The sequence below is a fragment of the Pagrus major genome, chromosome 4, assembly GCF_040436345.1.
Source record: "Pagrus major chromosome 4, Pma_NU_1.0".
Classification (NCBI taxonomy): domain Eukaryota; kingdom Metazoa; phylum Chordata; class Actinopteri; order Spariformes; family Sparidae; genus Pagrus; species Pagrus major.
Window position 1 is genome coordinate 10,704,039 of NC_133218.1, and position 22,780 is coordinate 10,726,818.

The window sequence follows — 22,780 nt, forward strand, 5'->3', positions numbered from 1 at the left end:
ATGGCGCTCAGATGAAAGTCAGTCATCTCAGTCAGTTTGCATTCACTAACTCAGTCCACCCAGTACGTGTTTGTCTCAAATCCTCCTCACTGCAGCTCTGCATCAATATCTGGGGAATTATTAGGTCGACTTTAAAAAGTAAAATCTACAATTAATAAGCGGTTCAGATAACATGCCAAATCACGGATCAACTTCGTTCAGTTATACCACTATCTGGTCAGTTTGCATTAGTGACAGCAAATTAGACAGAGAAAACTCGACATACACACATCATTCACCTGAGCTTAAGGTTAATTTACCTTGCATTCACTTAACAGTTGAGGGCGATGGTTGCGCAAATAAGTAAGTAAATTGGATGTGTTGCCGCCCCTCGCAACAACTTTCTTCTTGCAGCTCCTGCAGATAGGGCTGCCCCCTCGACCAGCTGTCCCTGAGCTTTCTTATAATAATCAAAATACGCCCAGACTTCAGATTTGGTTCTCTTTGAAGGCGGAAAAATGCCTTGAGGGCCGCTACTATCACGTCCTCCCTCCGCCATGTCTTCTTCACTACATAACAAGCGCACGTTGCACGCTGCGCCTGCGCAGGGAGACTTGGATAAAGTATCTCGCGAGTTTTCCACACCGTGGTTATCGACCGCGTCGGTTACCATGGTAATTAAAACTTAAACGGTAACCTTCACCGTCGGGAATTTTACCGTGGTTTACCGTGACACCGGTAACCGTTACATCCCTAGAGCCGTGTAATAATATGCATTAATTGTGTGTTAAGTTGTCAAATGTATCAAGTCATAGTAAGTCTTTGTAGGCCTAAGCCTTAAAAATCTTACAATAATGTTACATACAATAAAATGGCATATTTACCTCAAGTGATGCAGCCTCAGCAATAACTCTTCCAAATGTCTCCACTATATCCTCCTCAGAAAGGAAAGGCAGTCCCTTGAATCTCGGGTCGAGAGCAGAAGCTGAACGAAGTATGCTTCTCTCTAGGTCTGAGGTGTACCTACCTTGCTGAGGTCCTCGTTGATGGCCTGCTTTATCTCGTGGGTAATTGATGACTCTGCAATGTTGCCCTTCGTTTCCTGGCGGAGTTGAGCATGCAGTGGGGCAATCAAACACAGTGGGGCTACTCTCCTGATATAAGTGTAGTAGCATCTTTCATTGGCTTGAGGGCCTTAACTACATCCTCTGCGTTGGAGACATCTGTCTCACTGAGAGTACAGAGGTCAGCTTCTCCTCTCCTCACCTGGGGAGAGAGTAAAGCGGCGCAGATAGCAGGCTGCTGTTCCAAAAAACAATCCACCATCTCGTACGCACTGTTCCACCTGGTGCTGACATGTTATCATTTTGTGACACGGCAGACCTAGTAGCTTCTGCTTCTCCTCTAGCTGGTACGCGCCGATGGTGCTGCGGTGGAAAAAAGAAACGATGCGTCTGATCCTTGCCGGGAGCCTGGACAGAGCAGGCAGCTTGAGCGCTCGCTGACGAGCCAGATTTAAGGTGTGGGCGTAACATCTCAAATGCACAAATCCCCCAAGTTGGGCAGCAACAACCATATTGACAGCATTGTCTGTGACTAAAACTAGGTCTTTATCATTCAAATGCCATTCCTCTGCTACGCTATCAGTGTATGAATGTGTGTGTGAATGGGTGAATGTGGCAAGTATTGTAAAGCGCTTTGAGCTGTCAGTAGACTGGAAAAGCGCTATAGAAATGCAAGACCATTTACCATTTACCAATAAAACAATAATTGCAATAAAACTTGCAATGGATTTGGTAATCCGCTTCGCTCTCTGAGTTCGGTGGAAGCTGTGCCACTTCCTGCTCGATCGTTCTCTGGCTGGCATCTGGAACAGGTCGCTGCTTCTCTCCCAACTCTGGGTGGTATCGCGCAAGGTGGTTTCTCAAATTAGTTGTTTGCCAAAGTATTTAGGTTGACTTCCACACACCTTACAAACTGTGTAGGTCTTGTCAATTCTCCCCTCGACTTCATGGAACCCAAAATGCTGCCATACAGTAGCTTTCAAAGAAGTCGGTGCTGATCTTATAGGCTTGGTGCTAGCCATTGCCATTTTGTTGCCACTCAAACATTTGTATATAAACAACTCGCACATGTGTGTTTGGTGCGCATGCGTGTACAGCAGAGAATCAGCACGCGCTTTCTGTAGTGCTCTGCAGCAGGCGAACTAAATGTTGCAGCGGGCGAACTAATTTCAGTTTTAAAATTCCGATTATTAACTTATCTGCATCGAGACATAATCATTCTAGAGAGAATCGCGATGCATCGAAGAATCGAATATTTTTCCCACCCCTAGGCTGCATGATTCGATTTGATTACGATTCAGCTGATGATTCGAATGCAAAACGATTCTCGATGCATCTAAATGTATGGCATCCTCAATGATCTATATTACTGCACATGGCTACTTTTTCATCATTTAATTTCCCCTGTTATTCAGAAAGATCTTCCAATAATCAGACTACAGCAGTCTACAAAAAAAGCTGTATATTTTCAGAACATAAACAAAACATTGATACATCTGCAGTGACCTACACGTTTGTTGTAATCTACAAAAATATTGCTTTCACATGGCAGCTTTAAGAAGGCATTTATTGACTCTGCTGCACACACCTATCGAGCTGAACGGTGCTGCGAGCAGGTCCCACTAGAGGACGTAGGGCCCTCATGCCACCCTCAGGGAGTCTGACTGTCAGAAACATGCACACCAGTGGCCTGCTGGAGGTCACTATACACTCTATATATGTATAGACTCAAACATAATTTAACTCTGTTTATCTGTCTGCAGATACTGTCAGTTCCAAATAATATTACAAAACTCTTGTTTCATTAGTTACAAGTACCATTTTTTTAATCTTACAAAAGATTACATAACTGTAGTTAAAAGAATAAAGTTTATCTCTTTTAAAACTTTTCATCTGCTTTTTACCTTGTTCACTTGTCCATCAGTAGTACATTAAGCAGAATCTGAGAATAGGTGTATTGGGCTTTGTCCTTCTTCCTTCTCTTTTGGGAGTAATGCTGAGCTGTTGGCTGTGTTTTGTAAATGGTTATATTTTCAGGCAGGGTTGTTTAAAATCAATTTGCACTGGGCTTCATGTCTCAGAATATGGATGTTGTTTACATCATTCATAATGCTGCCTCTGGCAATCCTCCTGAATGCCTCAGGCACTGTGTGGGCACACCCACCACAAAGGCCTATTTACTCACCTTAATAAAAGTGATTTGTAATGGCGGTTGTCACCTTTCTCATGAAGCCCTTTTATTCAGTGCCCCATAAGGCTTTTTTTGAAGTAGCATCATTCAATCTGAATAACACTGATTTTATCTTTGCTGACCAGCAAGCAAAAGGCATAATGTCTGCTTAATGAATTTCTCACCTGAAATAACTCGGCTGTTTTTTTTTTTTTCATCTTCATTCAAAGGCTCTTTTGTTTCCTGTAAGAGTAGGGGTGTCACAATTCTCCACATCCACCACTTGATTGTCGATTTTCAATTTAATTTCTTTTTTCCCCACACTGCAGCTAGGCTACCACTAAACTGTCGCATCTGGATCTGTAAAGAGCTTTGTCGAGTTTTACATTTTCTTTCATGCATTTTATACAATGATGGTTTTTACGTGTTAGGTTAGGCATGTTCAAATTATATTCACCAAAAATAAATATTCAGTAGTTCAACAAAAATACCACCCTTTGGGGATTTAACAATAGAAAACAAAAGATACAAAATCAATTTGTTACAAAGTATGTTTTTTTTTCTAATCTGTCCAGAGATTCTGTCTTGTGAAACTAATTTTTTCTCTCATCACACACTCGTATGTAAAATACTGGGAGATTTACCAATCCTGCTTCTGATTTTGATGATCAAAGCTGAAAGCTCATTTCGATCAAATTTTGATTCATAATCAAATAATGACACCTTTTATTCCAGAGACACCTGCCTGCCAAAAATAATAAGTTAGACACATGTAACCTGCTCCTTTTGAACTACACCTGAGACTTTTTCTATCAATATCTACAAGGTGTTGTTTACTGAAATGAAGCCAGGGCATTCATGTTCAGCTCCTGTTTGTTTCTGATTCTGAAACATGATTGGTGAGATTTGAAGCCTGTATTGGTACATGGCTCAGATGAAAATTATTTTCAGGATGAAGGAAACGACTATGTTTACAGCATCAGTCTGTCTGTCTTGGCAGAGTGGCTTGTCCTACAAAATGCATGTGATCCAGTGCCTTGATGATGTGCCACCTCTTTAGTTTCAAAAGCACTTAGGGGGTTCATTATATCCTGTGCATGCACCCATTCATTAACCTGCACTTTGTCTTACATTGACTGACCTGTAAGCTGCATTTTGAACTTCAGAAAATGTAATACTGCAATTCCAATTTGGAGACTGTTCTACTATGGCTTTGACTTCAAGGTTTTCATGCCAGTCCTCATGTTTCAATAAGGTTTCTACACAGTATGTTTGGATATGCCATTTTATACTGGCCCGAGTTTGCAAATAGAAACATGGCTCTCTCTCTCTCTCCTCTGTATCTCTGTATCTATGGAAGTAGCTTTTCGGACACTGGAGATGCAAAAGCATGACCTCTTTTGTGAATTGAAGCTTGAAAAAGATGGTGCTGCCCACTCAAAGAATAGAAATGTGGCAAGTACCATGCCAGGGAAAGATAAAGAGAAAAAGATTAATCGTAACTGCTTAGATGCTTACTTTTAAGTAGCTATGGATTAAAAGCAAAGGCACATTATGCAAAAAAAATTACGTTGCCTGGCCATATTAAAAATATAGTCCCAAATGTAAGACAGTATTTTTTTCTAGAAATTATGTTTTGGAAAAGCAGGGGATATATGATATTTAAAAACTTGGCATTTCTTTATTATTCACTACATCAGATATTCTTTTTAATGGAAAGAGTGTCTCAGAATGACATCAGCCGGCAGATCAGAGGCAGAGTAGAACGGATCAGTAGCGGGGCATGTTATTTAGCACGGCCACACATTTCTTTGTGTAGCATCATGTTTCACTTTTTAAGATAACATCATAGAGAAAAAGAGACGGAGTGAGATGTCAACCCTGCAACAAGTCACTAACCCTATGACCAGCCATAAATTGTCTTCATTTGTTTTCAAGTGTTCTGTTGCACTTTCTTTTTGCGACTGATTTACAGTGTTATTTATTTTGCACTTTTATTGTCTTGCAATGGTTTGCCTTCGTCAAACAACTAATGTGGGTTTGTGATAGGGGCATGTAATGTGATTTGGGGTTATACAAATAAACTTGACTTGAAGTTTAAAGATATTACTCTTTTTCAAACCTTCTCATTACCAGAACAACTAACACCGACTGTCCACTTGCTTGATCTCAGACTGGCAGCCATGATGCCCAGTAATGGTTATAATCATCCTATAATCATCCAAGTTGTGTAGTGTTTCCCCAGTCCTAGCAGTGTGCTGTAAGATGCACCAAAGTCCAGTGTTTTGTGAGTCAGCTGGCAGCCAGGGGGGTACTTTGCCCATCCATGCCTGGTGTCCTAATCTGCTATCAGGACAACTGCTCAGTTCAGTTGCTGCTTATCAGAGACAGGATTTGTCTAGGCCAACAGATTAGTCACACCCAAGCTGTTATCTGAAGAGCTGTTATGATGGCATCACTTCATAGGACACTTGCAGCCCAGCACCTCTTGTCCAAATCCTTTGTCATGGTTGTCTGTTAAGCAAGGGTCTAATCCTTCTGTACATGTGTGTTGTGGCAGAGGGCTGCTGAACATTTCTGCTCGGCCTCTCTCTGCATTCCCAGCACTGTCTGGAGATGGGAGGGTTTGCTTCAAACTTCCTCCCAACATTGTGAGTTCTGGCACGGGAACATGCTGTCCCAGTCCCCCCCCCCCCCCCCCCCCCTCCATAAGAGGTCTGTTTTCTGTCAGTGCTCTCTTTCACCCAGCAGTATTTCAGAAGAGAAGCTGGGAAAAGCCATGCCACTGTCCAGGTCCAAAATCAAACGGTTCTCTACTGTGCACCCCCCAGTGTATATCTGACACCAGACATCCCCTTGGTCTCGAGAATGCTTTCCAAGTGCTCTCAAAAGCATTCAGATGTTGTCTCCTTAGCTAGTTTTTATTTCTCTGCATGTTGCTGCTCACCCCAGATCTACAAATATCAGATGGGAGTATGGTTTGACTGGTCATGATAATTAGGCTATCCACTAATTGTACAATATTTGGACAGGACCTCGAAGATTTTTTTTACCTCAATATTGCCGATGGTTTTTACATGCGTGTTGTTCTTTATGAAAACTTTCCCCAACATTTTAGCCAACAGGCCAACAGCGGCCACACTGGCATGAACTCACCTGACGAGACGGGTAAACTCTCTTTCTCTGAGCCATGGATATCGGTAGTGAATTAGTTTAAGGTTACACAGTTCCTCACATTGGAGGACACCAGACAGACTGGTGGTCTCACTCACTCACTCACTCACTCACTCACTCACTCACTCACTCACTCACTCACTCACTCACACAGTGTTAACAAATATAAAAATGTGAACATATTAAGAGAAAACTAATATATATACTTTTAATTATTAAAATGTGTTTTTATACAAATATAGCCATTTATAATAGGAATGGCCAGCATTTACTTCAAGTAAATGCTTATAGTTAAAATAATTTTTCTGGGCAGGTTGGGGACAGTAGTTAAAAAAATGTGGTTACTGAATTCATTAGTTATAGTGTTCTTTAATAGTGCAGTTGTCTTTCACAAAATACTCTGAACCTTTTCCAGGTTTACATCACGAATAACAAATCTGCCTTAAGGGGTTTTACAATCTGTAAAGCAAAGTAAACCCTCTACCCTCTAAGTTCCTGAATAGGCTAATAAGTTGAGTTTTGAGTCTCTTTCTCAGCTCGTCAAATACTAACACTCTTGGATGGCGGCCGACCCGACCCACAATCCCCAACCGCCAGTATTCGTGTATCATTTGTTCATTTGATCTTCAATTTAGAATCCAAAATCAGAAAATGAAAAAAATGACTATTATTATTTCATTATTTGTTTATGCATGTAAGAAAACAAACAAACAACACTTCCTGAAACTAAACTTCTGCTGCTCCTCTCGGGATGTCATCCTCCGGAGCCGCTCTTCACTTCAACTGCAGTGTCTCTCGACTCGTTAGGTAGAGCAGACAGGTTGTATGGCAGAGCAGCAGCAGGGCAGATAACATTAAAATTGCATTTAAAAGACAGAAAACCAATTTGCATCTTCGTGTGGAGTTCAGCTTTGGTGAACTTTGACCGGCAAAGTTGCAGCCACAACTAATAGCAGACGTGTGGATGACTCCTCAAAAGAACGACACAACAGCAAACAGAGTTGACAACCTGCACTGCCCACATTCAGCACTGGCCTGCATTTTCATATGTGTGACTGCAGCCTGAAGCATTATGCCTGATCACTGTCGCCTGCTAAGCTGAGTCTGACAGATCCTGAGGGGATTGCACTGCTCTCATTGACCCTTCCTCTGTCTTTCTATTGGGCACAAGTGATATTTTTCCAGTGTAAAGTTGGACCACTGTCAAACCTGGCCATTTGATTGTTTTGTTTTCAAGTATTACAGTATTAGATATAATGGAGACTCATGGTGGTGATGTCATCTGACCCCCCAACCACCTCAAGATCTTGATATGCTGTAAGGATGTTGGATCTGTAAGTAGGTAAGATGGGACTGTGTAGATACAGTACAGGAACCTGTGATATCTTGTATATCTCTCTGCGGATTTGGTGCAGATTAGATTGTGTTCCTGGAAGGAAGAATAATCTTCTGTCTTGGATGGCTCATTGTTTTTGGGTTATAGAGCCATGTCTGTGAACGTCTGTTGATTATCAGAGAGTATCATCTTCATCTTGATGCCGAAATAGTTCCATCACTGCGATACAATCCTTATCTCCTTTGGCACTGCCCTCACTCTCTTTTTATCTTATCTGTCTGATGGCCATTTCTTCTCCTTTCCCACATTTCTGCTAATTGTTAGTACTGACATGGAGACAGCCACGCTAGACTTTGATATCATGTCATTTGTGCTCTGGCATGAGCAGCCTCTGTGGTTAGACAGGTATTGGCGCTTTATTAAAAATAGGATATTTACCAGTGAGTGCAGTCCACATCTGATATGAACAACACCATGTGCTAATATCATAATGGACAAGCACCACAGTACAAAGTATTGCATTAATTGCAGTGATTATGATTAGTAAGATGAACCCTCGTTCTCACAGAGTCTCAAGCACATAGGTCAGAAACAAGAATTGAGAAAATGTATTAAGGTAAAATCACTTTATAAACAAAATTGGCTTGTGGTGTGTTGTACAGGTATGGTGTAACACCTGAGAACATCATCCTGTACGGTCAGAGCATCGGCACTGTGCCCACCATCGACCTGGCTGCTCGCTATGAATGTGCTGCTGTCATCCTACACTCACCACTCATGTCGGGGCTAAGGGTGGCCTTCCCTGATACACGGAAGACCTATTGCTTTGATGCCTTCCCCAGGTGAGTCTTACACACACAGCATCATACATGCACACCACAACAACAGTTACCTGAGCAATGGAGGTCAACGGTTAACTGCCGGGAATATTTTTAACCGGTTACACGTTTCGGTCAATGGGTTAATTTGCATACAGACAGTCTACTAGCTGCTTTGCTAGAGTAGTCTGAGGAAAAAGTTGAGTAACACAGTATGGAAATATTTCCTGCAAACAGGCACCAATGTCAAAAGTCAGTTTAAATGTGTCATGCCTCTCTTTAATTTAGTAGTACAGCACTGCTGTACCACAACAAGTAAGCCAGGACAGACTAGCTAACGTTAGCTCTGATAAGTATTTGCTGGACAGCTCTCGCAAACCAAAGTTAACTTTACAGCTATCTGTAACTTCATCAGTGCTGACTGGGAGATTCAGTCCAGCGTGCTCCTTTCTCCTGCGCTGACACTGCCACTTTTGGCAACCAGACCAAAATACCATGCCCCTATCTAGCATATCCTTAACATCCTCCAATTCTCTTATGTCATCTATCACTTTTTAAAATGTAGAATAAAAAATACACTGCCCGGCCAAAAACAAAAGTCACACTCTAATGTTTTGTTTGACCACCTTTAGTTTTGATTACGGCACACATTCGCTGTGGCATCGTTTTGATAAGCTTATGCAACGTCACAACATTTATTTCCATCCAGAGTTGCATAAAGTTTTTGCCAAGATCTTGTACTGATGATGGGAGAGTCGGGCCGCTGCATAAAGTCTTCTCCAGCACATCTGAAAACAATGTCTCATACTCCCTGAACCACTCTTTCACAATTTGAGGAAATTTGAAGAAAAAAGCCATTGATGGAAAAACATTTTTTGGGCACATAATATTGCTGAACCTAGACCTGAACAACTGAAGCATCCCCAGATCATAACACTGCCCCCACAGGCTTGTGGGGTAGGCACTAGGCATGACAGGTACATCACTTCATTCGCCTCTCTTCTTACCCTGATGCGCCCACCATGGAACATGGTGAATCTGGACTCATCAGACCACATGACCTTTTTCCATTGCTCCAGAGTCCATATACCTAGTATTGCCTAGATGTATGGAGTGAACCACACAACATACTTTTGATTAAGGCGTGTTCCAAGGCTATAGTTTTAGTCATTTGCATTATTTAAATATCAAAATGATTTTGAATGAGCTGATCTCATTTTAGTTTTGGTTTTGACCTCAGCTCTCGATTGATACCAATGCTGTTTATCAATACCATCATCTACCAGTAACCTCACTTTACTATTTTACTGTTCTGTGCCACTCATCTTTGGCTAAGCAAGGCAGCCTATACGTCCTTTTTCCCACATCCTCCAGCTCCTCCTGGGGGATATTGAGGCATTCCCAAGCCAGATGGAATGTTTGATTCCATCAGTGTTTATCTGGGTCCGTCCCGAAGCCTTCTCCCAGTAGGACATGCCCTGAATATCTCCAAAGGGTGGTGTCCAGGAAGTATCCTTGTCAGATACCCAAATCACCCCAACTGAGTTTTTTGGGCATAACAAAGCAGTGCTTCTCCAAGCTCTTTCTGCTGTCTGAGCTCCTGCTGTCTGTGGGGGTGAACCCAGACACCTTGTCAAGGAACCTCTTTTTGCCTTTTGGCCACTTGTACTGTATCTACAGTCTCAGTCAAATGACAAGTCATCATCACTAATGGAGATGTTCTGATCTATCAGTACTGTTGGAAATGAGTATTGAAACAATTTCAAATATTCAGAATTGATGTTTACCGATACATCTATATACATGGCAACATTAACATCTGTATGATACTAACTAGTGATGGACCGATTATCTGGCTGGCCAGTGACTCATCACTGTGATCTCACGTTAGACGGCACTAGTAACAGCCTATCAACACTGAAAAATCTGAATCGGGAAAGTAACTAGTAGCTATCAAATATATATAGTGTAGTGGAGTGGTATAAAGCAGCAGTAGTCAAGTAAAGTACCTCAAAATTGTATTTAAGTACAGCACTTGAGTAAATTTTACAACATTCCATCACTGGTCATTCTAAATTTTGGCACTCTGACACAAGATTTTCCTTTTTACAACAAATGTGTTCCAATTATAGTTTAATGGTCTAATAATGGCTGTGGTATTGGCCCTGAAGAAAGAAAAAAAAGACAGTGATTGACCCGTACTACTAACCCTGTATGGATGTTACATTATGGATGTGCCTGAAGTTACAAAGGGCGCCTGCTTTTTATAGATATTGGCTACTTCTGAGGTATGTGGTAAGGGGTATGTTAAATACTAATTCTAATCACAGAATACACAAGCAGTGAAAAAAAAAGCTGCAGTCTTGACCCTAAAGTCTGTTTTCTAGACCATTTTTCAAGAATAGTTATTGTAGCTTGCACAGTTAATTTCTATTGTGTTGCTGCACAATAATGTGATGGAATTTGAACAATTGTTATCCTGCCATTTATTCAGATTCTTCCCAACCCACCAAGCCATAGCCAAAAACAAAGTGCACTGCTTTATCCTTGTTACCTCTGCCAAGATGGTAATGTTTTCAGCCATTTCCCTTTGTTGGTTGGTTGGTTGGTTTGTCAGCAGGATTACACAAAAACTACTGAATGGATTTCCACAAAACTTGGATGGAGGATTGGTTTTAGCCCAGAGTAGACCCTGTTAACTTTTGGTGTGGATCTGGATAAAGGGACATTATAGACAGTACTTAATTCAGACTGCAGGCTTGTGATTTATTTTTTTAAGGGATGACTGAAAAAGTACCAACTTGCAGTTCTAGAATTTACAGCCACACGCGACAAAGTAATGGCTTTTAATATGCAGAGGTTTCAGTGGAACTGCTGCTCAATTAAATCCATCTTGCTACAGATGGTCCATGTTATCGCTCCTGCTTAGAAGTCAGAAAAAGGGGCATGCTGTTACTGCATATTAAGTGTTGTCAAAGCAGAATATTGAGGTGGATTGATAATTTTAATCAGTTACATCAGTTCAACCATCTGTGAAGTTAGTGCTGATAAAACGGTGGGTGTTAGACAACTTAATGTAGCATATTTTATAAGTGCCACACTGGACGAGAACAGCTATTACTACACATTACAATGGTTCAGTTGTTCTTGATGCTGTATGTTAAAAAGTGTTTTTTAAAAGTGAATGGGGGCGTTTTAGACAGCTAGTGAATGCAGAGCATAACAGATTACAGTAAAACAAAGAATCAGAAATTAATTGGGTCTTATGTAGCTAATAGGATCAATACAAAACGCCTAGATTTGCCATCAATTGCAAGCCCTAGCCAAAAATTCTCACTGAGACACATTTTTAGTCCTGACTTTAGGACTAGGACGAAAAGTATTTTATCAATTTGCTCACCTCAGGAAATCATGTCTGTCTCATCCAAAATGTATGGTGAGCTCCAGTTCATTCATTGTGTGACATTGTGCAATATTCAAAAGAGAACTCATGTTTTTGCAGAAACCAATGGTCTCACAAGGTTATACTTTCTGAAGCAGGGGAAATGCAGCAGCTCACTAGTGATGATACTGTCACAACTTGGGCAGCATTAATCAAACTTTGATCACACTAAAGGCATGGTTGATGCATGTCATGTCATCTCACTAATAAACGTATTTATTTCCCAGAATATTAATTGGGGTATCAGTAATAAAACACCCATACCATATACACTTTCATTGTTGCAGTGTCTTGAAGAAACAGATGTTGTTAAACAAATGTAGCAGTAGTAATTGGAGTAAATTACATGAGGTACAGTAGGTAAAACAAGCAGGCAAGCATCAGACTGGAACACAGCATGTAATGGCTTAACAAAACGCTGCATACTTTATCCGTATTTTAACGTTGAAATACTGAAGCCTTATCCAGCATAATTATTGATCCCAGCCATGTGTCAGTGCACTTCATGCAGTCAAACTGGTAAGTTAAGTAATTAATGGTACGTGCTTTTGTTTATCTTGCATCTTGCAAGAAATCTGTAGGAGGCCTACTGCAAAAAGTTTTGCAAAAAAATGAACAGCTGTGGCTTCAGCGCGAACTGTTTGACCAAAAACTTGTGCTTAGGCTACTACAGAGTCGGATTATGATAGTTGTTGTTATCGAAGTATCATGCCACGTCACTGGGTTCATAATTTAGTTTCACAAGGGGTTACAGCCTATGTGACCAAATAATGAACAGTGTGACGATGTTAAAATTTAATGAGTCTTGGGTGTCTCCACAGATTTGTAGTCTGCAGTGTAGCATGGTGCGGAATATTAAGTCAGTTTCAGGCAAGTGTTGTTAGATTGGACCCATTTGCACATACATTTCGACATGCTTGTTTGTGTAAATCTGTGTATGATCAACATGTGTGTCTAAATAATAATTCTTTTGAATATATCAGTGCAGTATCAGCCAAGGGATGTTTGTTTATCCCTTTCAGACAAGCCGGTTAGCTAAGATTTAGTTACAATTTTTTGTTTTTTTGATGTTGTTTTAATTGTACGTGAATTAGACCTAATGGTGGTGTGGAATTGTTTTGTGTTATACTGACGTCTTTGTATTATTTTGTCCATCCCCTTAAATCAATTAGGTTAAATACAGAAATTAGCTGAAGCAGTGGCAGCCAGGACACAATAAGTTGTTGTGGACTTATTCTGACATTTCTTTTGATAGTCACCTGTAATGAGGGTAGTGAGCTGATGTAGGCAAAACAGTGTCAGTGCAGTTTATGTGGACCAGAAGCTGCAGGCCTAGGGCCTTGTTCTTGGTAGCGACTGCACTTGCCAATGGCCCCGGGGGCTGGTTCTTCAAAATGATCTTGCAGGATTGTATTGGTCAGACTGGATTAAATTCTGATCCGTAAATTGGGTATTTCAAAGCAGATCAAAAGATTTCTGATACTGAAGATTCAGATTCAGATTTGCTAATCCAATCCTGCCTTAAATCTGGTTTAAAAAATGCTGCTTTTGGGTATTTCAAACTTAAAGGCAGAGATTTAGATCAATTTGATGCCAAAATCCAGGATCGTTTGGATCCCACCTCAGAGGTGGATTTGAGGTAGATGGACAGTTATCCTCTGCTTCACTTCTCACAGATATTGCTACCCAAGATGTCGATTACATTTTAACTCTAAACTAAATGTGCCTAAAAGCACTTTCAAATATGCTTAGGTCAAAGGTCAAGTTTATTTCTATTGCACATTTAAAAACAACCAAAGATGACCAAAGTGCTTCACAGGCTCAAGAATCATCAACAATACACAAATAAAACATCAAACAAAACAACAGTATGTGGAGGCAAGATGTCCATGTCTAACTTGAATTAAAAGCCAGTGAGAAAAGGTAGGTTTTTAGCAATGACTTGAAAGTTTCGGCGGTCCGAGCAGTTTTTATTTGCAAAGGCAAACTGTTCCATAATTTAGGAGCTGCAACTGAAAACGCTCGGTCACCTCTACTTTTGAGTTTTGCTCCGGGAACGTTCAGAACCATCTGATAGGACGACCTCAGAGCTTTAATCGGAGAGTAAATATGTAGAAGCTCACTTAAATAAGAAGGTGCCACGCCATTTAAAACCTTAAAAACAAACAATAAAATCATAAAATCAACCCTGAAGCAGACAGGAAGCCAGTGGAGTCAGGCTAAAACTGGAGTGATGTGCTTAGGTCACATATCTCTCTGAAAACACCTAGAAAAACTGCTGTAAAGTGTGGTAAATACAGACATACAGAAAAGCATTTCTCGAAGTCTAGTTTCACTTAAACATTGTAAGTTGTCAGTACCACGACATCCAACATATGTTTTTATTTGTGGTCACACTGAAGGCTAGCAGACAGACTATTAATGGGACGTGCATCTGCAGTGGTTGTCTGTATGTCTTAACAGGTTGATGTGTTTTTCTTGCGGTTGGTTTGTAAAACAAACAGCCAGCAGCGGAGCTGTTGAAGCTGATAGTTAGCTGTAGTTTCCTCGCTGGTAAACATACCGCCGGGCTGTCGCAGCTGCAGTGAGTTTGGGTTTGTTGTGCGACGCAGACATGCCAGGAAATGACACTAGAGACACTCTTGCAGCAAAAAGCAGCTCACGAGTAAAATAACCATGTGATAGGTTGATAGATATCGTCACAGTCCCAGCATGTGTGTCTGTGTCTGAGTGGGACGACAAGATGTCTGGTGTCAAAGCTCCCCAGCTGGGTGTCTATAGAAACCAGCAGGAGAGCCCACTGTCAGCATATACCAGGGGTTCTCCAATCAAGTGTGATGCTGGGGTTTGGCCCACTTTTCATTCTCTGTACATCACACATAAGTCGTCCCGTTCTTCTGAAGGATTTTTTATTTAATTTTTTTTGTCAAAGTTGATTTCTTGGGTTAAAAACTTATCACAAGTGTCAGTCATTTTTTGTTTTTTTAACGATTTATCTTGGAATCAGATTATTTTCAAAGTGAATAGCTGCAGGTTATTAGCTGGTCTTATGCTGGACACCCTACATTCCAAATCTTGGAACAAGGCCCAAAATATGGCTGAATAAATGAGTTAATTTTTAGAGCACGTTGAAGTGTCAGGTGCTGATGATCAAAAACTCTCAACTCGGACAGTCTGTCTGTGAATGTTAATAAAAGATTAATTCCTTCATTTTGTTTCAAGCAAAGTCTACAGTTCCATTAGTAATGCATGTTTATTTCCCCTAATACAATCTCCTCCTCATTTCTCTTTCGGCTGTTCCCTGTAGGAGTCACCACGGTGGCTCATCTGTTCCCATCTCACAGACTTGGCTGATGTCTGATTAATGTGCTCTCTGTAAACTGGTAACTGTACTTGGTCTAATTGGACTGCAAAAACCTCTTCAGCCAGCAAAATGATCAGCTGATCAAGTCACGTCACGTTACAGACCTAGTATCCCTCATTTAAGCCAATCAAACACATATCACACCATCTAAGGTGTTAACAGTCAGCTGTTATTCTAATGTGTCAGATCCATATTCAATCATCATTTCATATTTACTGCTGCTGATGTTACAGGTTGTCATAGTGACCGGTTAGAGACTAAAACCTGCCTGTTTCTTTCTAATGGTGACAGCTAAATGTAATTATATTCTATGCAGGATTTGGCAGGATTCAGATTTTTCTAAGCTGATTAATTATTGGAATCGTTTAACAAAAAAATCAAACCCTGACCCTAATAGTGTCTGTAAACCATTTGCCATTGTTAGGGGGGTAATTCACTCCTCTGTCAGAGTTTACTCTGTGTAGCTGTGAGCTCACATTCATTCAAATGTTAGGAGACATAATGTGCATGTGTGACAGCCACGTCTGCCATAATTCAGTCTGTGCACCCCAGCTGTGAAGTCAGCAGTAATAGTTTTATCCCATCTGGAATGAAATTAGCTCACAATAATTTCCCTGCGTTAATCTTCCACCTAACCTCTATCTGAACAGCAGGGCAGTACGGAGGCTTAGCTGCTGCACCTAGTTATGGGCGAGGATAATTAGTAATGGATTTGTATGCATGGCAGGGACTGGACCTTTAAACAATTCCATCCAAGCCACAACAGAGATGATCATCATTTACCAAACTTGGTGAGAGTGTTCTACACACACATTTACACAACATGTTATTCTCTTTGGAAAGAGACAGTGTTTCCACACACCAGGTTTTCTAAACAGTTTGAATTAAAGAACATCTGAACAAGAGCTAGGGGAGTTCCAACAAGGACAAACATAAGAGCTCCTGTAAAGGCTACAGTGTCGTAGTGAATGATCACAGCAGCTTGAAAAATAGGGTGATTAAACAAACATTTTAACTTCTGCTTGACATGCCTGGAGATGACATCACTTTTGGCATCTTCCGTAATTTGTCTGACCTTACCACAGTAATAGAGCCACACACAGTCCCACTGCTGTCTTCTCTGAGTCTGTGGTTTCACTGTGATGAGCTCAAAGTAATTGTAATTATATTAACATAGTGACTTTAATATGATGTTATTTTAGACTTTTGTGATTAGATTCGAGGGTCTCTCTTATCTGTGTTCCTGATTGTACTTCTAATGGACTTCATCTATCATGGCCAAGCACTGGCCCAATTCAAACTTACATTCACAGTGCAAATGCAAGGACGTGTTCTTGTGCAGCCTGTTTAATCAAGGATGACTTGAGAGCAAACTTGATGTAAACTTGATGGAATCACACAGTTAGTCTTTTTCTTATTATTCTAAGCAAAGACAGGCTTTCTCAGTATGAACTTGTGGCTAGACTAGAAGTTCCTATGGGGGCAGTGAATGTAACTCAAAAAAACTTTACAGAAACTGGATCAGTTGTATCCAAAGATAGATCAGGCAGAGCCAAAGTGAGCAAACCATCAAAAGAAAAATACATCAAGCTTAGTTCACTGAGAGATAGAAAAGCTTCCTCACACAATTCATTAAATAAACAACACAAGAGTCCAATCAGCAGTCGCCCTGTCAGAAGAAGGCTGTCATTGTAGTGTCTCAGAGGACAAACAGCGGTTTCTAAATCACCCCCAGGAGGGAAACAAGGACAAACACTTGAGGAAGGGTTAAGAAAGGCCAGAATTTCACAGTGGATGATCAAAAAAGTCTATTTACTGATGAATCACAGTTGTAGATTAGTGTCAGTAACGGAAGGGTGTATGTAAGGAGACGGACAGGACAGAGAATAATACCAGTGTTTCAAAGCCACAGTGAAACATGGTGGAGGAAGATTCAAGTCTGGGGCTGTTTTCAGGCTCCTGCACTGAACCGACTCCACCCTGACCGAGAAGCAGCACAACTCTGTTCTTCAGAGACATGCTCCGGCCTCTGCTTTGATCTTTGAGAAAGATTCATACTGCAACAGGATAATGAGCCCAAACACACCTCAAAGCTTTGACACAACTACAAGAGGTTGTGTGATGTTACATCTTGTTTAATTGTAAATGTTCTTAAGATACCAGGTGTATCTGTTGTGTGTCACTGTAGAGTAAATTATATGGTATGGTACGGCAACGAGGTCATTGTTACCCATTGTGTCTTTTTGTCTCTTTCCTCTCCATAGTATTGACAAGGTGTCCAAGGTGGCATCCCCAGTGCTGGTGATCCATGGTACGGAAGACGAGGTGATTGACTTCTCCCACGGTCTGGCAATGTACGAGCGCTGCCCCCGTGCTGTCGAGCCCCTGTGGGTGGAGGGAGCCGGCCACAACGACATTGAACTGTACGCTCAGTATCTGGATAGACTCAAGCAGTTTATCTCCTTTGAGCTTCCCACCTCCTGAGGGGAGCTCAGCACTCAGGCCAGGGTTCATCTCAACACACTCAAGAAGCCTCCTCCTTATCATGTCCCAACTTCCTCTCTTAGCAAATGGACGGGGCTGGACTAAACCGTTCTCCCTCTGTCCTAGAACCATTTCAGGGTGGGAATATGTGGTGGACTGGAAGAGGAGGTGGTTTTAGATTGTTGAGGTGCAGCCGAGGGTCAGACCAGTACCGTACCAGTCAGGCGTTAAGCTTAGGCTTAACATGTAGTGTCCTCAAAACCTGGCTGGTGCTCGTACATGTGGACACAGTTTTCCAGTGAACCTGGGCCTAGACGGTGTTTGCACTTGCTGCTCAATCTGGATTCATTTCCCACTCCAGCTCTCAGCCTCCTTCCCTTTCGATTCACTCTGTCTGCCACACCTCTCACTGAGCTTCAATCGGTCACATTTCCTTCTTTTTCCCCCTATGTTTCTCCCACAATCCCTTGTTTTTCTTTTGACTGAGAGTCTTTTCAATGTTCAAGCTTGATTTTTGTATTCTTTTATACCAGGTGAAGAAGTATCAATTTTGCACCTCAGGATGCAATTGAAGTTTTTTACTTTTTCTGTATTTTTAAGTTACCATTCAGGGTTGATTAAACAATTGCACTTTTAATGTGCAGATATTTTCAGGTAATGATTTTTTCTGTGTTTGGATATGTAAATGTTGATTGCTTTTTTTTTTCTTCTTTTTTTTTTGTCAGCATTCCAAGTTTTTCTTAATTGCAGGTAGAACTTTTTGTTCAATGGGTGTATGTGCTTAAAAGCTGTTAACCAGAGTGCACCCCTGCACATCTGGCCTTTGTAGTCCTGATGCATGCTACTCTCTCATGCAGGGAGCCGTTTACATCAAACTTTATTTAGAAACTAGCAATTTACCATAGGCCTTGCTTTGGCAAACAGATACAATTCTAGGAGAAAATACTTAAGTGACTTTACTATGGAGCCATTGGTAAATTCAGCACACAAACAGCAGTACTTATTTCAATAAAATGCCAACATTTAGAATTGGTTTGCCTGTTCATAAACGTACAAATGATACACAGTGAGAAACATTATGATGGGTGGATCTTCTGGATGCAGAATTTAATGCTGAATTTACCACACGCCTAAATGATTTATAAAATGGCTGTACAGGTCGTTAAATACGCTGATTTATATCAACCTGTGTTAGAGGAATACAAATACTGTTGATATCCCAGGACCTGGTGTGAAGCCATTGCTGATAAAGTGATTTTGCTCCATAAACTATAGTCCAGTACAGTCCATAGGTCATGTTACGCACCAAAATTCTCACTTATTGTATCTGTAAGTTGTCACACCAGGTGTGTACCTTTTGTCACTAAGCAATGCAGCAATGAGTATCACACATTGTGTTTAATACAGAAGCTTACCTCAGTAGAAGAGAGAGCAGCATGTATCCTGGCTAAGTGTTTGTTAACTGGAGATCATGTGTTTAATAAGACTTGACAGCTGTTTGAGACGCACACTTGACTCAGTACTGTAAACTGAAGCCAGGGAGCAAGGTGCTGGATTTACCTGCAGACAGAACACACTCGACTGTGAACTCTGCTCCATTTGAAGGTATTCAAGGTGAACATGCTGTCCATGGGTTTGTGTGCTTAATTTATCATTTCACACTACAAATGAAGCCTTATGTTTGTAGACATTTCACCCGGTCCTGTCGACTACAGCAAGGCACTCGTGGTCTTCAGGGGGACTGATAACTGCTGCTATTCATCAGAGGAATCGATCAGTCAATCACTGTGAAAGTCAGACAGTTTGGGGAATACAGAAATGACAGCAAGGTACTAAAACCAAATTCAGCCTGATCACTGTCATCTCCTTTGTCAGCCATGTGTTCCTGCCTGCAGTAGGAGAGCAATCAGCCAGGGTTGCCCTCTTTTTCCAACACGTGTCTGTTGAACCCTGTGATAGTTTGCTCTTATCCCAGCTTGAACTCCAAAGACGTCTGAAAGAACCACGGAGGGGAAATGGAATGTGGAAGTAAACAACGCATGCAGATCACCTCTCATAGTTGTGGACATTTCAACTTGTATCAACTGTACTTGAATCATTTGTTCTTTTCCCCCTGCAAATGAAAACATGAACTTAAAACACTAAATAAGAACACTTGAGGATGAAGTAAAACAATCACATGAAGTTAAGAGTCGTACGACACTATTACAATGAAGTAAGTGCTGAAACTGTTTTCAAAGAATTGTATTTGAGGGATATTTGCATAGCAACTTGTGATGATCGTTTGATTGATCCGTGTATTGCTGTGAAGTGGTTTGTCAGTTGGGTATTTGTGTTTTCTCATTATAGCTAATGTCGGCTGATGTTTTTGGATAACGAGCCCTCGATCATCTCTAGCATATTTCCTCTAGCTCCTCTTTTTAAAGGAAATGAAGACCCTGCTTTAGTCCTGATTATTGTTTTGATACTGACATTTTTATGAGGTTTTCCAGTCTAAATGTTGATAGATTTACACTGTCTCTGAAGCTGGTTTGTACGATAATCCTCTGTAATAATATACTTCAATATCTTCTCTATACATATTAGCCCTTACACAGGGCACTCTAGTCACATTGATTTTAACACTGGAATCACAATATGCAAATGAAAGGCAAATGAAGCTTGTAGAACCAGATTTTGGTAATAGTGTGTAAAACATATTTAAAAAAGCCTTAAACACGCCGTGAAGCAGATTGTCATACATGTGGTTGTTGTTGCAAGAAAGCAGCACAATGGATGTTTTAATGCTTATAATGGAATAAAGGATGCATGGAAGTGTTTGTCTGACCTTATTGTTTCTGTGTTCAAGAGCTAACTTGCATCATTCCGACTAGGCTTCTTCTTAAAGGGTCGGTTCACCTATCCTGACCTGCCATCTGGGTGAATGGACGAACCAGACACATGGTTCATCCATTCACCCACCAAGTACGACAGTCTATGGAGCTAACTTCAACCAATCAGACCAACAGTAGGAGAGCGCTACCACCAACCCTTACTGGAGCCAGTCGAGAGAAGAGCAGAAACATGTTTTCCATTTAAAAAAAAAAAAAAAAATTAGCCTTCAGTGCTTTCAGTTCTTTGCAGAAGAAACTGACAGAACTGGTGCTGTAGCAGCTATGCTAGCCCCTTTAGGAGCTGCTACAACAGTAGCTGATCGTCATACCTCAACCACACCTGTAGCTGCCAGTAGTTCCTCCTGTGATGTGAAATGGTTCACTGCTTGTGTTCGGCAACAAGTGCATACTGTCTGCGTACATCTATCTAATCCAGCAAGGTCACAGTCCTCCCTCATTTTGAACAAATAAACAAAATCTTCACAAAGTACTGCTCAGGAGAAAAGCTTCCAATCCATTGGTGACTCCATCATCTGCCCACACTCCTTGCACAAGAGTGATGTCAACAACCATGAAAAAATAGCAGCTCCACTATTCCAAAATAAACAATATATTGGGTGTGTCAGTGTCATCTCAAGCAGCACAGCTGACAATATGTAGGTGAGGTCATGGGTGTAGGAAGCATTTACTGTAAAATGTGGGTGGGACAATGTTATCAGAGGACGCTCTCTTTTTTTGTGTATTTGTATAAAGTGTATTTATCATTTCATGTATTCTGGTGCATTTTAACAGGTGACACTTTGTCTGGCTATAGTAGCAGAAAAATGAACGGTATTGCACAGATCTTATATTTGAATCCATTAAAAAACTTAAAGTATGTAATTTGATCCAATGACTAATTTCTAATAGCTTGAATAGCTTCTGAAACAAAAATGGCCGTCAGTTGAACTGCAAGGCACTAAAATAAAAGCTTTTCCCAATTGAAATGTCCGCAGATTTAAGTTATTATTGCAATATATCAATTTAAACTATGCAATGACACTTTATTTTAGAATTGAATACATTGACTTGTTGAGTAATAGTTTTATATTAACAGTTACATTGTATTTAATTCCCATCAAATTATATTTTAATGAAAAAGTCAATGTATTTAATTGATCACTATTCGTTTTCAATTCATTTTTATAACATCCAGCTCTCTTAAAACACAACGTCATCCCATTACACCAGACAGCCACTGAACATACAGTTTGGAAATGTTGATGAAGGTTCTCAGTCATAGAATCACATTATATAACTCATTCTTGTCTCTTTTGTAGTCTGATTAAACAGTAGCCCCATTCACACTGCCTTCTCAAGGTGGGAATCTTGCACCGATACCCCGCCTCGCCGTCCGTGTGAAAGTTACAGAGGTGGAATGGGGGGACAGTTTGGTTCAAGAGTGTGATGTTCTGATGGCATTCAGTCTGACAACAAACAGATCCTTCACTCATCAAATAAAAATAAAAAGACTTCAACCCACAATGCAACATTACAGGACCAAACAACAGTATTGTGGTAGCAGGTTGTGTCTTCAACATCTTAAATGAGGTAGATACTGAAATTATATGTGGAAAAGTGTCTATCATCCTGTCTGTCCTACCGACTCTTCGTCACATTTCTGCCAGATAAACAGCGTCTGTCCCCTGCAGTTGAATGGCGGTGACGCAATTCAGAGCAAAAAACTTTAACTCACCATGTCTTTGTCTCCTTCCACTATTGTGTTGTTGTAGTTACTGTCTCTGGAAACTTATAAACAAAACAAAAAAATCACCAAACTTCAGTGTTTAGGTGTAGATGATTTCACACTCAAGCTTATGCTACAGGACGAAGGCAGACCGTTGTTGCTGATAGCGCTGAATCAACCCTGAATGCTAACAGTAATGGGTGCCACAGAGGTCTATTCTTGGCCCATTACCAATTCTATTGTAACATTATTTTTCCTCATCAGCACTTTAGCTTTCATTTTTTAAGCAGAATTTCTTAAGGCCCAGGATCCTGATCATCTGCTGCTGCCTTTGATCCTTTCAAATGACC

At 40.8% G+C, this 22,780-nt stretch overlaps 1 protein-coding gene across 1 annotated transcript in view; it reads left to right on the plus strand.

Annotated features, from left to right (window-relative positions):
* The window catches only part of abhd17c (abhydrolase domain containing 17C, depalmitoylase), a 30,570-nt gene extending 9,920 nt beyond the window's left edge, over nt 1-20,650 (plus strand). Inside the window, exons 2-3 of the mRNA XM_073465275.1 lie at nt 8,386-8,565; nt 17,612-20,650. Coding sequence (XP_073321376.1) covers nt 8,386-8,565; nt 17,612-17,831 — 400 coding nt within the window. The 3' untranslated portion in view covers nt 17,832-20,650. The remainder of the gene's footprint in view (nt 1-8,385; nt 8,566-17,611) is intronic.
* The last annotated feature ends 2,130 nt before the right edge of the window (nt 20,651-22,780 follow it).